Source organism: Phascolarctos cinereus, unplaced genomic scaffold, assembly GCF_003287225.1.
Source record: "Phascolarctos cinereus isolate Bilbo 61053 unplaced genomic scaffold, phaCin_HiC Scaffold_726;HRSCAF=1367, whole genome shotgun sequence".
NCBI lineage: Eukaryota > Metazoa > Chordata > Mammalia > Diprotodontia > Phascolarctidae > Phascolarctos > Phascolarctos cinereus.
The window spans coordinates 216,060,683-216,075,892 of record NW_027556098.1 but is presented as its reverse complement, the minus strand read 5'-3'; the positions used below and the strand labels follow the sequence as shown (position 1 = coordinate 216,075,892).

General features: G+C 37.9%; 1 protein-coding gene across 6 annotated transcripts in view; it reads left to right on the top strand.

The window, feature by feature from the left end:
- RAPGEF4 (Rap guanine nucleotide exchange factor 4) overlaps positions 1-15,210 on the top strand; it is a 351,123-nt gene that overhangs the window by 98,516 nt on the left and 237,397 nt on the right. The window contains exon 1 of one of the 6 annotated variants that reach the window (XM_020990982.1): positions 14,494-14,580. The exons of the other annotated variants lie outside the window; for them this stretch is intronic. Coding sequence (XP_020846641.1) covers positions 14,533-14,580 — 48 coding nt within the window. The 5' untranslated portion in view covers positions 14,494-14,532. Of the gene's footprint in view, positions 1-14,493; positions 14,581-15,210 lie in introns of those variants that run through there. 6 annotated transcript variants of the gene reach the window in all.

Genomic DNA, 15,210 nt, shown 5'->3' with positions numbered 1-15,210 from the left:
TTGACTGAAGTTATTTGTCAATATAGTTAAATGAAACATGGGCGCTGATTGAATATAAAAAGTGAGAAGTTTGGGATGATTGCTTGTTGTACATTTAGTTTGATGATCCTGAAAGAGGCATTTTTTTGGAATCCTGAGATAGTAGATCAGGAATTCTTAATGTTTTTTCTGACATGGACTCATTTGGCAGTCTGGTAAGGCTATATGGGACTCTTCTCAGAATAATATTTTTAAATGGACAAAATAAAATACATAGGATCACAAAGGAAACCAATTTTATTAAAGTATAGCTATCAAGAGTAAAAAAAAAAGTTATGGACTAGGTTCCTTCCAGCATTCAAATCCTGTGCTCCATTCTTTTTCTCTCTTCCCTTCTACATCCACTTTCAAATTTGGGAAGTTATTAATTAAATAAGACTTTGTAACTGTAAAAGCAAAGGCATACTTTAGAGGGTGGGTGGCCTATTTAGTTTCTCTTGGAAAGTTTCCACAGGAATACATTTCCATTTACATATTTGCTGTAATGAAGATGCTATGATAGGGAATGCCCATGATGAGTAAAGAATATTCTGCGTTCAGTTAGCTACTTACAGGGCAACATGGTCCAATGGAAAGATTTTTAGTTTCATCAGTCAACACACATTTATCAAGTGCTTGCTGTGTGCCAGGCACTGTGCTAAATGCTGGAGTTATGGGCTAAGCCTCATAGGACCTGTTTTCAAATCCTGGCTTTACCATCCATGGGACCTTGTATCTAAGGTTATATATCAAAGTCATATATCACAACTTTGAGCCTCCAATTTTCTGTTCCCTAAGTTCCCTTCCAGAGATCTACTGCTACGATAATCCATACCTATCTATCAGAGGATTCTAAAGGAAAAGATGTATTTTTAATTTTTTTGGTTGTGGTATGGGTTATTTTTCTTGGACAGATTGGGGTATTGTTAGTCTAGCCCCTTCTGTCTTGTTCTTGCTATACATTAGACGCTTTTAGTGTGACCATCTGGTTGGACTGAAATTGAAGAGCCTTGGCCATATGACCCAAGTAACAACATTGTATGCCACTGTGTCAGAGTAACTGGAACCGTTTCTTCCCAGGAGACTAAAAATATTGAATAAAGAAGAAGCTTCATCTACTGGTGTATGAATGGTGGAGGGGAGGAGGGGCAGCCAGTCGTTAAGGTAGTCAAAGATCAATAGGAACCGCTTGCTTTCATAAAATATAATAGAATTAGAAATTTAAAATATAAATGTGGACCTGCTAAGTACCATGGTATAAAATCCTCCAATGTCTCATTATCATCTTCAGTTGACCTTGAATGTTCAAAGGCAGTTCTGGTGGAATACAAGTTCGGGAAGGTTCTACCAAACCTAAAAAGCTTCTAATATGATCTGGGGAATAGATTGTGTGCCTGTTGTTAGGATTTTTTTAGTTAAGCTTGGAGAGACATATTATCACATATTTCATTACGAGGTGATGAATATTTTTGGCCATGGAAGCTCACAAAGAATACTTGATGAGGTTTGGAAGTATTGCAGTCTTTGTCAGTAAGAAGACCATTCAGATGAAATCTTAGGTCTTTTAGAGTGTCAAAGTATAAGGATAGGAAGTGAGATACTAAGCTAGCTAGGAAACATCTTCCAACTTGTGAATACCTCTCTTACCATGTAGATTTTATCCTCTGAATGTATTTATATACAAATGAATTATTTTTTCATTTTCTTATCTAAACGTCTTTGGTAATATGTAATTTTATGGTGATTGAATTCTTTAATTACCACAACCAATTTCTCCATGATGAAACAAATTATGTCAGAAACAGGAGAAGGTAGAGAAAAACTATTTCAAGTTCTCTCTCCAGTTTTTGGATATGGTTTCAGAATATTGGGGAAAGGAAGAGAGCCATAAGTAGAGGTAGAGGCAGAGAAAGAGAAAGGTGGAGACTCCCTTTCTTCCCAATAACTGTCCTTGATGTTGAATGAAGAAATTTTTCTAGCCCCCTCACTGAACTTCTAATATAACTGGTGAGGTCAATCTAAACCACTGACTTATTCTGGGGGAGTAATTTTTCAATCCCATAAAAGATATCAAGCGAAGGTATGAAATATAATTTCTTAATTTAGTAAATATAATTTGGCAACATATACAAAATCATCACGGCAACATATATTTTCCTAATAGCTTTATTTATATACAGATGAACTTTCATATTTTTATATACACACACAATGATATTATGAGGACCAAATGAAGTAACGTGTGGATAGAGCTTTGCAAACCTAAAAGTGCATGTAAATTCTAGCTAGTACTATTATATGATTATATATTATTTATATATTTATACACACATGATGCCATATTATATTACATTGCATTATATGATTGTATTTTATATTATAATTACACATGTACATGCATACACTTATAGAGACACTCCTATTTGTACCTTGAAAAAGAAGTTTATCATCATTTTGCTGCTGGGTTATGCCTGTTTGAGCCGCTTCTGGAGAACATTTCTTAAGGCATAGAGGGACCCTACCTGGCATACCCACACTCCTGAAATCATGGACTCATCTTTCCTTTTTTTTTCTTCTACTTTTATTGGTGTACTTTGTTTTTACTTTACAGATATTCACATATTACTCTTACTTTGTGAGAGGTCTTTCTTGTAACTAAATCAAACAGTTAAGTAACGTTAGTAATATAGTTACCTTGTCTGAAAATTCATGCAACATTTCACATCTATAGTAACCTCCCTACTTCTTTGTTTGAAAAAAAATTAACAGAAATCTCTTTATTTTCTCTACCTTCCACTCCCGTCCCACCATTGAAAAAGATGAGAAAAGAAAAACAGATCAACTTTTTTGGTAACAAATATGCGTAGTTAAGCAAAACAAATTCCTCAGTGGCTGTATACAAAAATGTATATGCCTTATTCTACACCTAAATCTATCACCTCTTTGTAATGGATGACATATTTTATCATCGGTCCTTAAGAATCATGTGTGGTCCTTTTCTTGATCATAGCTTATAGCTTTCCAAGTTGTTTATAACTTCGTTGTATAACAAAGTTGTATACATTTTTCTCCTGGTTCTATTCATTTCATTGTTCATCAGTTTATAAAAGTCCTCAATTATTCATTTTTATAGTATTGATGTCAAAGTATAAATGATTCTGTTTCTGCTCACTTCATTCTGCATCATCTCATATCAGTCTTTCCATGTCTTTTTAAAATCATGTATTTCCTCATTTCTTACGACACAATGATATTCCTTCACATCCATATATCACAACTTATCCAGCCATTTCTCATTTTTTGGACAATATCTTGGTTTCCAGATATTTTTGTACATATAGGACCTTTTCTTCTTTGGTATATAAACCTAGAAGTGATATAGCTGGGTTAATTGTGATGTACTGTTGGTGGATCTGTGAATGAATACAACCGTTCTGGAAAGCATTTTGAAGTTATACATGAAGAGTGAGTAAACACTGCATAAATCATAGATTTTTGAATTATTGAAGTGTGCCTGGAATTGTCACTTTCAAACAAAATGCTGGAAAGACTGATAAGAGTTCAAGCTGTGGTACAGCCTGCAGTGAAACTTTGGAAGACATGACTAGTAATTTGATGATGATTTTAGGACCACTAAAAGTGATATTCGTGATGGGGTAGTCTGGAACAGGGTTATTTCTTACATTTCTGTCGTATTATATATCAGTTGTTGTGGGCAGAGGAGATAGTTTCCCCTTGCACCAAGAGGACTTGGTGGAGAAACATTCAAGAGTGATGTTTGTAGGGCAGCAGCAGATTTTGATGTTTGGGCCAGACTCTAAAGTTTATTGTGCTGAGATAGGTTAGGGGAAAATTGTATCAACCTGGCTGAACTGTGTAAAGTGAGTTGGGCTAGTGGATACAGATGAGGTGAAACTCCAGTGGGAAGCAAGAGGTAAAAAGGACCATGGTTGGAGAGGCTCCAACTCCACCTATTTTGTGAAAACTTCTCTATTGAAGCTATGAGTTTGTTCCTGGCTAACAGACATGGGTCCAAGTCCCATTTATATCCCTGTACATTCTGTAATAAATATGCTCATGTCTTGTTCCCTGATTGCCTTTGTTGCTAACATGTTAGCTGACTCAGATATTTAAAAGTCAGTCAAAGCCAGGTATTCCTAGAAAGGAGACACTACAGATATAGGCATGAACTATGATTTTATTATTAAGTATCCAAGATTGAATGCTGTGCATTTATCCTCAAGCAACATATGAGTAACACAGGTGTGAGATGTTGGTACATACTCAAAGCTCTGTTCTTCCTATCAGATGTGATTATATTTGCCTTTGTTTGGGTGTTGCCTGGTGGACAAGAATAACAGTGCTTGGGTAAGAATGGTCTTGTCCTAAGGCGTTTATTCCTTTCTGACTTCCTCCCCCCAAAAGAAGCACTTCCTGCCTTTCAGCCAAATGATGAGTAATTTGCAGAGACTTCAGGATGTGACATAGAGACCAGTCAGGCCATAATTATTTTGATGGGATAGATGACAAATCAGCTCTTAGCATACATCCCATCTAGGTAAAGTCAGGAAATAAAGGGAAAGCTGAAAATAGCTCATGTCTGTGTGGTAACATCTTTCACTTTAGTGATATAGTGTCAGATTAAAGAAATCATGTTTACCAAATTTCTCATTGCAATACCTAAACAACATGATGCTTCTTGTCATTTTAATTTAAATGATTTTTGGCAATTAGGAAGTATCGTAAGGATGAACTTCAGGGTAAAGGACTGAGGACTGTCACATTTTTTATCCAAGATAAAGATACTGCAACTTATGTAATGTAATAGCGAGCAAAAAACCCACAAAAAACCCCAACAGAATCAAGATAGCATATATGCTCAGTACAATGATATATAGAAAAATTATAGCAACAAAATTCAGTAAGTACACAGATAGAAAAAAGCAGTCAGAGGATGATAGAATACACAAAAAAGTTAAAACTTATGTAGATCAACTTTTTATTTGGGTATACTTTAAGTAGTATATAGTTTATTGTTTTATTGTGATTTTTATTATATTAGCATTATGTTTGTCAATGCAACTGTTAAAATTATTATTAAGCTTATAAAATATTTTTAAAAGATACTGTATGTACTATGTATAACAGAGAATATGTTGGAAGAAGCACAAGGTATTTGGAAGATAACAGAGTATATAGCACAATAAAAATCTTTCTAGGGTAGGTTTAGTAGTTTGTTATATTTTGTCATAGACCTCAGTCTCTTAATTTCTTTATATTAGAAATATAGACAGAAAGGGGCCTGGGTAAGTCATTTATCCTTTCTCAGCCTTAGTTTCCATATTTCTGGAATAAGAATAATAACTGTACCTACCTCATAGGGTTATTGTGAGGATCAATTTATGCAATATATGTAAAGTGTTTCACAAAGTTTAAAACACTATATAAATGTAAGCTACTTTCATTATTGTTATTGTTATTAACAGGAATAAAAATAACTTTATGACAAACAGTTAACATGAAAGTGCATCTCTAGTCTCATGGGCATGAATGGAAAAACGGAATCCAGACATTTAGTTTATTCCAGGTCCCATGTTCCATCTGGCAGAAATTTATCAACTGAGGTGAAAAATCAAGAAAGAGGCACTTATGGAAGGAACAGCCTCATATTATGAGGGCTACAGTTCTTAGTTTAACAATCCATGCTGTTAGGCTTCATTTTCCTACAAGAGGTACCCTGTTGGAGAGCCACTCCAGCAGAGCTGGCAGTTTGGAATCATTGATTCTTCTGCCAGCACTAAGATAGGAAGAAGATCCTCTTCAAAATTCTTTTCTTTATTTCAACTTCAGCATACAGTGTAAGAAGGACAGGCTTAGAGAACTGCAATGTGTTATGGAAATACAAGATCACCTGGCATTTCCTAGTCCTAGTTTATCCTTCAGAACTGAATGACTTCCCATTTTTCTCCCTTTTCCAAGTAGCAGATGAAGGGAAGATGAAGTGAGAATGTAATTTGATTCTGATATTGGATATTTGATTTACAGCCAAAAGAGAAAGGAGAGACCGTATCTTTACTTTGGTCAGCTTGATCTGAGGAAATCATGTGTCCAGGACAAAGTGACAAGGACAAACTCAAGACCTTTCTCTGCCTGTAATAATGACAGTTAAACAAAAGAAGGAGGCTGGACAGAATCAGACTTGGGAAACTGCACAGCACTTTGGATTATTCCCAAGCTGGTTCATCTTCTCTACCAAAAACTCCTCTTCTGGATACCGGTTCCCACCCCCAACCTCCCCCTACCACTAGAGATTATATGGTTGCAAAGTCATGGAAATGCCATAATTGAGAATGACCCAAAGGACTTTAGCGATATAGATATAAATGGGCAGCAGCATGTTACCTATGATGTCTTGTGTGTGAGAAATAGTATAAAAGACATCATCATGCACATATATGTCAGAAGAAAGAGATGGGTTGGTCATGGTGTAGGGGGAGTGAAAGATAAAAGGTGATTACCTTGAGTACCATGTTTGTATCCATGAAATATGAAAATACTTTGAAAAACTCTACCATGTTGGGGAAGACCTTTACATAGAGATTTGCAGAAAGATGGGGACAAGAATTGCTATGAATGAGAAGATGTGGAAAAGGTTGTAGTCCATACTGGTCAAGGGAATAACAGCACCGATGAAGGAAGGAAAGAAACAAACATTCATTAAGTGCCAGTTATATGCGGTGGTGTAAGCCAAGTAAAGCAGCTGTTGGAGAATGGGGTTACCAGGAAGCCTCTCTATAAAGGAAGGCTTTGGGAGGTGTTCAGTTCTCTACCCTCCAGCCCTCCAATCAGAAGGGAGAGGCAAGAAGTTTACATTGTCCTGGGGTGTTAGAAAATGTAAACAGGTCAAGTTATACATGATAATTTGAGGAGAGAATGAGCACAGATGGATAAGGAGAATCAGGAAAAGCTTCTTGCAGGAAGTGGCATATGGTCTGAGCCTTGATGGTACCTAGGGAGTCTAAAAGACAGAGTTGAGGGGAGAAAGTGCATTCCAGGCATAAGGAACAGCCCAAGTAAGGCAGAGAGGTGGGAGTTACCATCTCAAGTTCAGGGAATGGCAGATAAATAAATTTGGCTGCTAGAGTACATAGTGTCATAGATCTTGAGCTGGAATAGATCTTAGAGGCCATTGAGTCCAACCCCCTTGTTAATAGATGAGGATATTGAGACATCAAGAGATTTTTACTTTTTTAATGTCCTACTAGTAAGTGTCTGAGGTAGGATTTTAACCCAGGTCTTCCTGATTCCAAGTGTAGTATTCTGTCCACCAATGCCATGAAGAAGAGCAATATGAAATAAGCCTAGACAGGTAGATTGGAACAAAATTTTGAAAGGTTTTAAATGATAACTTGCTGGGACAGTATCTAAGAGACAATAGGGAACTAGTGAAAGTTCTTGAGGAGGGAAATGGTGTGGTGAGAATTCTGTTTTGGAAAAATTATAGAAGAATTCTATTTTGGCTTCTATACAGAGGATAGATTAGTAAGGGGAAGCACAAGAGTCCAGTAGTCCAATGTACAACTTTCTTTTTGGTGCAGATTCTTCAGATATGTGAATCTAGATCCGGAATCATGTTACACACCTGTAATAAACTTAGAGGTGCAGAGAGAGAAAATCATGGCATAGAATTCACAAGTGAGACAGCTGTGGTATAATGGAAAGACCATTGAATTGGGTGACTGTTGGACCTGAATTCAAATCCTGGTTTTACTGCTTAATACCTTTCTGACTTTGGTCAAAGAGGTATCATAAGGTTTTATTTTTCTTCCATTTAAAATGTGGGGGTTAGACTTGATGGCCTCAAAGGTCCCTTCTAGATCTAAAACTATTATCCTATCATGTTCTATCTCTCATTCCTTCAGTTATCTTTTCTCCTTTAAGTGAGAGGGATTTTAATTATTGTGAATTATGCCTTTAGCTTCCTTTTGAAAATATGTTATTGTCTCCACCATTGGCCTGGATTTTTTTTTTGAGATAAGCTAAGAAAGCTTATTCCCAATGTCTTTCTTTCCCTTCAGCAGCCTGGAAAGAGGTTGGAATGGCCATCTTCTCTCTAAAAATTGGAAGCTGGAAGATCCCCAGATTTCCCATCCTTCATGTAGGCAAAGGACATTAAGTAATCACCACCAATGAGGAGAGGTCTCATATAATCGGCTCTTTGAGCCAAGGATTACGTCAGTTTGATTGGAGCCGATGAGTTAATGTAGGGGAGTAGTGGGAGATAAGGAAACAAAGGTGAATTAAAACAAGTCATGGGATATCAGACTAAAGTGTTTTACGCTGTAAGCAATAAGAACCTTTGAAAGTATTGAACAGTAGAGTGAGAGGATAAAAAGTGATGCTTCAGGAGAGTGTTGATGCACAGAAAGGAGAGACTAAAAGCAATGAAATCAATTGAAGGTATGCATTTATAGGGCCTATATTGAAGGGTTGTATCAGAAATAGATTGGAAAAAACAATTCTGAGATAGCATGGAGGACAAGATTTGGTAACTGATTGAACATAAGTCATTTCAAAGAAGGAGGAGTCAAAGCTTATATTAAAATTTTGAGTGAAGTAGAGAAAATGATCTCTATTTTAAGGAGATCGATAGGATTCTCTAAGTAGGGCATGTACTCCCCAGTGATGTAAACATGCACAGAAGCTCAGTCAACAGTGATGCAGGGCATGCCCAGATGGACATTAAGGCCAGTGTGAAACCTTGTAGTGGTCAACTGCTGGCCAGTGTACAGGGCAAACCCATGCTTCCATCCCCTAGGCTGACCCTTCCTGACCTAGAAGCCCCTGGCTTTGATTCCCATTCTCCTTGTATTTAGTTTTGCTCTAGTTCATAATCTATGAGTCTAATACCCTTGGCTTTGATTCTGGACTACACTGTGTAGACTTTGTGAGTATTTAAGTCTTCTAAATTAGTGGAAATACTTGGCAGGTTAAGAAGCAACACTTTCCTGTATAGTATTTATGGATTAACTCCTGTAAGTAAATAATAACAATAATAATACTAAAAATCAGATAATTATAAACTGTATCCTAAAACTTTTATTGAGCTATAAGCAGTTATTTTATCCATCTGTGCATCCATTCATAGAATATTTAATATAAAAAATAGCGAGATAGCAGCTAATCCCAGTACTGTTTCTACCTGAAGTCCACTGAAAATATAGAAAGAATGAGATAATAATAGTATCTGACATGTGGAGCTTTAAGGCTTAACAGGCACATGTATCATCATATGTGATCCTAAAAACAACCTTCTGAGACAGGTATGGTTATTATTCCCATTTTGCAGATGGGGAGGCTGAGTTTGGGATTTGTCCAGGTTCACATAGAAAGTGGGATAAGAACCCAGATATTTCTTAGTACAAATCCATAATTAACCACTGTATCACAGAATACATGCATATTGATTTTTGGAATATTTCGCATTTGCATAGTAACTTAACTGTTTTCAAAGGGTTTTCAGATTATTTTGCCTTTCCAACATCCAGGTGAGGTAGGTAGGAGGGTTAGTCAGTCTTCTTATGACCACTTTACAGATAAAGATGGCCCTGAGGGACTACCTGAGAAGGAGTCAGGGTTTCTAACCCGTAAGGCCAATGGATTTCACTGGCACATCCATTTGAGGATAAAATAAGAATAATCTTAAAAGACATTGATTGAGGGCAACAGTGCTGGTATATTCTTGAAGAACTGACTCTGATTTACCTAGGTTTCTCAGGGTTCAGGTTTGAGGGTAGAGTCAGGGAGGAGCCAGGTGAGCTTATAAGTGCGACAATGCATGAATCTGAAAATAGTAATCACTGATCAATGAATCCTCTTGGGACAGATTCCAGCATTCTGCACATCTGTGCTTTTCCCCACTCCATGTCTGGTTATACTTCTTTCTCTCTCTCTTTTGCCACCATATAGAACAAGCACAGGTTTTTGCTAAAGCAGGGTATTTTCTGGGCTTATGTAGTTGGCTGTCTTGTCTCTGGCAGGTGTTTCCCTTTCATTTTACATAGGAGGCCAAAAATCCATCCTAAGCACTTCCTTCATCAGAGGTAATCTATGCACACTCCCCTCTATCCTCATACTTTGTAGTGCCCCAAGGAGAGGACAGCCAAACCCACTGTGACACAGTATCATGGTCCTCCTCTGCCTTGTCTTGGAAGTCCCATCTCAAACTTGCACCCTGAGATTGAGTAGGTTTTGGTTGATTCTATTTATGCTTTCTTTCTATTTTCTTAATTGCCATAGGAAAGAATGCAAAGTGTGGTCCTTCAGAAAATGAACAGCATTCTTTCATCCGGAGTTCTTCAACTCCTAAGGCTGGCTCTGTTTTTCATGGAGAGAAAATTACTTCTGAATTCCTCTGAGCTTCTCATTTCTCTCTCTCCTCCCATGTACCCCATTGTGAATCAGTTGGATCCTCTCAAGCATGCAATTCAATTACTTTTATTGTGAAGTTGAACCATGATTGTGCTTAATGGTCAGAAAATTATCCAGCATCTAAAAAACAAAATGCACAATTAAAAACCCAGCCACAGAGATTTCCCTGTGATTTGTTTCTAACAGTAGAGATGTATTTCTTATGTGGAATCCCCTTTCAGGCATTTGACATTTCATGTTTGCTCTCCAAATTTTTTTACAAATGGAAACTTGTTCTTTGAACCAGGCATATTCTTGAATGAAATATTGAATGAAATGTTAATTTGTTAATTTGTTGTATTCCATAAGGAAGCAAAAGTTTTTCATCGTGGTTAATGAGAATTCTCAGGTATCAGGGGACAGTGGTGTTGTTATTCAGTAATTTCAGTCATATCTGACTCTTCATGACCCTATTTGGGGTTTTCTTGGCAAAGAGAGTAGAGTGGTTTGCCATTTCTTTCTCCAGCTCATTTTTACTGATGAGGAAACTGAGGCAAACAGGCTTAAGTGACTTGCCTAGGATCATGTAGCTAGTACTGAGGCCAGATTTGAACTCATAAAAGCAATCTTCCTGGCTCCAGGCCTGGTGCTCTATCCACTGCACTACCCAACTGCCTGGAGGACAGTAGATAGCAGTGTTTTGATTCAGTCCCTAACTTAAGTGTGGATCCCTGGGCAACTCACTGAATTTAGCAATACCTTTGTTTCCCTTTGAGAAAGAGTATGGAAGGAATGTGAAGTAACCTTTTAGGTTTTTTTTTTGTCATTGTTAGAAATATCTAGTGAAAATAAAGAGTAGTAAAATAGAGTTCTGGGATTGGTGTCAGGAATGCCAGGTTTCAACTTCTTCCTCTAACACTCACTACATGTGTGACTTTGAGCAACTGTCATTACTTAGTTAACAAATGCTTATGGAGCATCTGCTATGTGCCAGATACCATGCTAAGCTCAGGGGACAGAATAAAATGTCAAGACAATTCTGGCTCTCAATGAGTTTGCAGTCTAATGGACTAATATACATGCACGTTTGTATACATACATACATATATATATATATATATATATATATATATATACATACACACACACACACACACACACACATATATACACTACTATGTAGTAATACTACTACGCATCAGATACTGTGCTAAATTCTGGGAATACAAAGAAAGGCAAAAAATAGTCCCTGCTCTTAATGATTTCACAATCTAACTTCTTTGTGCTCTTGGACTGATCTAGTCACTAAGTCAGAGTCTATTTGGGATCTTCACTTCCCCAGGCTGATTACATCACAGATCTTTCAAATATTTTTACTAATGAAACTGGTGTTGCAGCTATGAGGTATTTCAGGAATTCTTGTTGATGATAATCTTTTAACTGGCAATCTGAGGGATTTTCTGTAGGTGTCACATGGAAATTATTTTATTATGTGATGGGATTGCTTCAGGTAATGTAGGGACAGGGAGTCATTGCACTTTATGAATCAATAATTGTCCTGACGGAGTATCGAGTTTTGCAATGTGCTGCAATTGAATACATGAGGGGAGGAGCCACGTCCTCCTATGCTTTAGGAGAGCCAGGGAAGTCTTGGTGAGCAATGCCTGATGAAATGAACAAACAATCTAAGGCATGCACCTGCTCATGTTTTGGTGAATAACACCAAACAACTCCAGAGGAGAAAGATTAAGCCAGGAACTGAAGCCATTTTTTTTAAAGGATTAGTACTGGGGATCTGTCACTTTGGTAAAGGGTACAGATAAGGAGTTAACACTTGTGTTGCACCTATCAAGCCAGCAAGCAAACATTGTCTTATTAAGGTTCTACTGTGTGCCCACTGGAGATGCGAAAATTAAAAAGAAAGATTCCCTGCCTTCAAGGAACTCACATTCTATAAGGGTAGACAACTTGTACAGATTTAAGAACATAAAAATAAAGATAATTTCAATGGGGGATGTCACTGGAGGGAGGGAAGTGATGTCAGGACAGGCTCTGTGGAGAAGGTAGCATTTGAGCTAAGCTATGACAAAAGCTAGGAATTTTAAGAGATGGAGATAGGAGGGAATTCATTCCAAATCTAAGGGTTAGCCTGTTTAAAGAAGCAAAGACAGCAGATGGAAACCTGCATGTGACAAATAGCAAGAAAACCAGGTTGGGGTGGGAGAGAGGGAGGGACTGCAGAATCTGTGGAGAGAAATGTATAATATGTGTGGAAAGATAGATTGGAGTGAGGTTATAACAGACTTCATGTGCTCTATGGAGGACAATATATCACTTCAGGTGGCTGATGGTTCTTAACCTTTCTGTGGCTAATGAAACCATAGAAGAGATTCTGCAGTAGGAAAAAATGTAAAAAATATTTCTGAGAAAGAATCTTTTTAACCAATAATCTCTTTTGGGAGGCTCAGTCCCTGTGTGGAAGCAGCCTTGAATCTTGGAATTAAGAGATTTGGGTTATATTTCAAGTCTTTATCCATGTTTTACCTCCATCAATTAGATTTTAAGCAGCCTGAGGGCTGACTGTTGTTTTTCATCTCTATTACCAGGACCTGTATTACCAAAAGCCTAAGCTTTTGTAAACCTCAAAGAGCTATATAAGTGTCAGCTATTTATTATTTTTTTAAAATTACTAGTAATTAATAAATGTTCATTGAATTGACTTGTTTTAATTCTGGTGACAGTTGCTATTATCTATTTTATTCTACTTTCTTTAAAAGTAAAAAGGGGCCAGTTATAACTTAACCACTGCCCCACATTGTGTGGACAGGGGTCATAGGATCATAGATTTAGAACTGAAAGAGATCTTAAAGTTCTAGTCCAAACCTCTCATTTTACAGATGAAAAAACTGAAGTCCATAGTGACTTGCCTGAGGCAGGTAGCAAGTAGAAAAGGTGGGATTTGAACCCAGATCCCTTGGCATTAGATTGCAAAAGGTTTTATGGAATTCACTAGTCGGTAAAGTTAGGGGGATAAATTAGTTATCTCTAAAGTCCTCCACATATCTCAAATTCTCATCTAAAAACTGCCCCACAGGCCCTTTCCAAAGGTTTATCTGTATGTGGCTTAGACTCAATATAACCACACATCCTCCTTTCCCTTCCCTGCATAGTCCCTCTCATAAGGGCGATGGTGATTCTCTGGTGCATGGGGAAGTAGCTTCACACAGCCAAGATTGAAAGAAGTAGAAGGGGGGTTTCTCCCTTTCCTTTTCACCACATGGCACAGATTACCACCTACAGCTCCCAATTCCTTGCCCCATCACTACCCAGAACCCAATTCACTGCAAACACTGACAGTGGAGATAGGAGAATTCTGACCCTCTGAGGCTGCTGGTGGTGGTGGTAAGCAGAATAAGTAAGGAGAAAGCAAAAGGAACTTGACTATTTTGGATCCCCAGCACTTACCACTAATTAAAATAGTTCCTGCTAGGACCATGACACCATTCCCTATCCATTAGAATTGTCTGAATATTTCCCCCTGACCTCATCATTGGTAAGACATCTCTGAGAAAAGTCCGTTTCCTTTCCTCCTAAGTAGGTTTTCAATGCTTCCAACCTTCCATCTTCTCTGGGACATTTGCTAGATAAACTTAGATAGATTTGGGGGTATATCAGAGTCTTCAGGCCTCTTGAGCTTTTCTCTTCTATTTGCAGAGTTAGTAGTAATATAGAAGTAAAACCAAAGAGGGGGCTTTATAAGGTTCTTTGAGTTCTGTGGAACAAAGGCACGTGGAGGAAAATTCATTCTCGTCAGCATTTTTGTTATTATTCCTGGAGTCCCCCAAAGGGTGGGTTTTTCAGGGAAATTAACTCTTCATGTTCAGGTGAGTAGGACTGGATACCAGAGGTAGGTGACCTGGAGTAGCTTCTCCAGCCTGTGTGATTCAGGGCTCGCCCGGTGATCACCAGCTTCTTTTAGCTCTTAACTTGGCTCCCCCGCCCTGGGTCAGCCTGCCCAGCCAGGAAGCCAGAAGTGTAAACAAGGTGACAGGGCTCAGTGTGATCTCTGTGTTGGTGCTGGTTTGAAAGCAGAAGAGGAAGGAGATGGGAGGCCATACAAGAATGGCTAGCCACATGTGGAGGAGAAAACAGGTAGTAATTCTGAGGTTTGATGGATGGATAGAAGAGGCCTTACCTGTTAACCTGGATTTTTTCAAGTTTCCCTCAGAATTATTTACAAGGATACTTAAGAAGAGAGAAGGAAGTCTTGTGGTCATAGGTAGTTCTAGGGATTAGATGCCTAAAGGGTTTTTTTATGTTTCTATTATTTGGCACAAAGTAAGTGGAGATATTTTGCGTTAGTGGGGTCCTGTTTTAAACCTGACACTTATTTCAGCCCTGATTATCTTGCAGATATTTTTTTGTGTGTGTGTGTGGTCTTTCCTCCCCTCATTTCCCTTAGGTCAATGGTAATTCACTAGGAACATGGGTTCACACATTTCATGTCCACATATTTCATGGATCTTGGAGTGGGCACCAACCCAGACATTGTCTGGGACCCATAATGACTTGCTGATCCTTCATCTTAATGATTGTGAGGTCTTGGGCCAAGGCACATCCTGTTGTTTTTCCTTTCTTTATCATAAGGAAAGGTTCTGACTCCAGTAAGAGAGGAATTATCTTGGGCTTGGGTTAATTCTGGTATGTTTTCATTTGCCTCAAGGCATTCTTCATAAATTTTATAAATTCATAATCAGTTAATACTTTCCCCTGAACTCATAT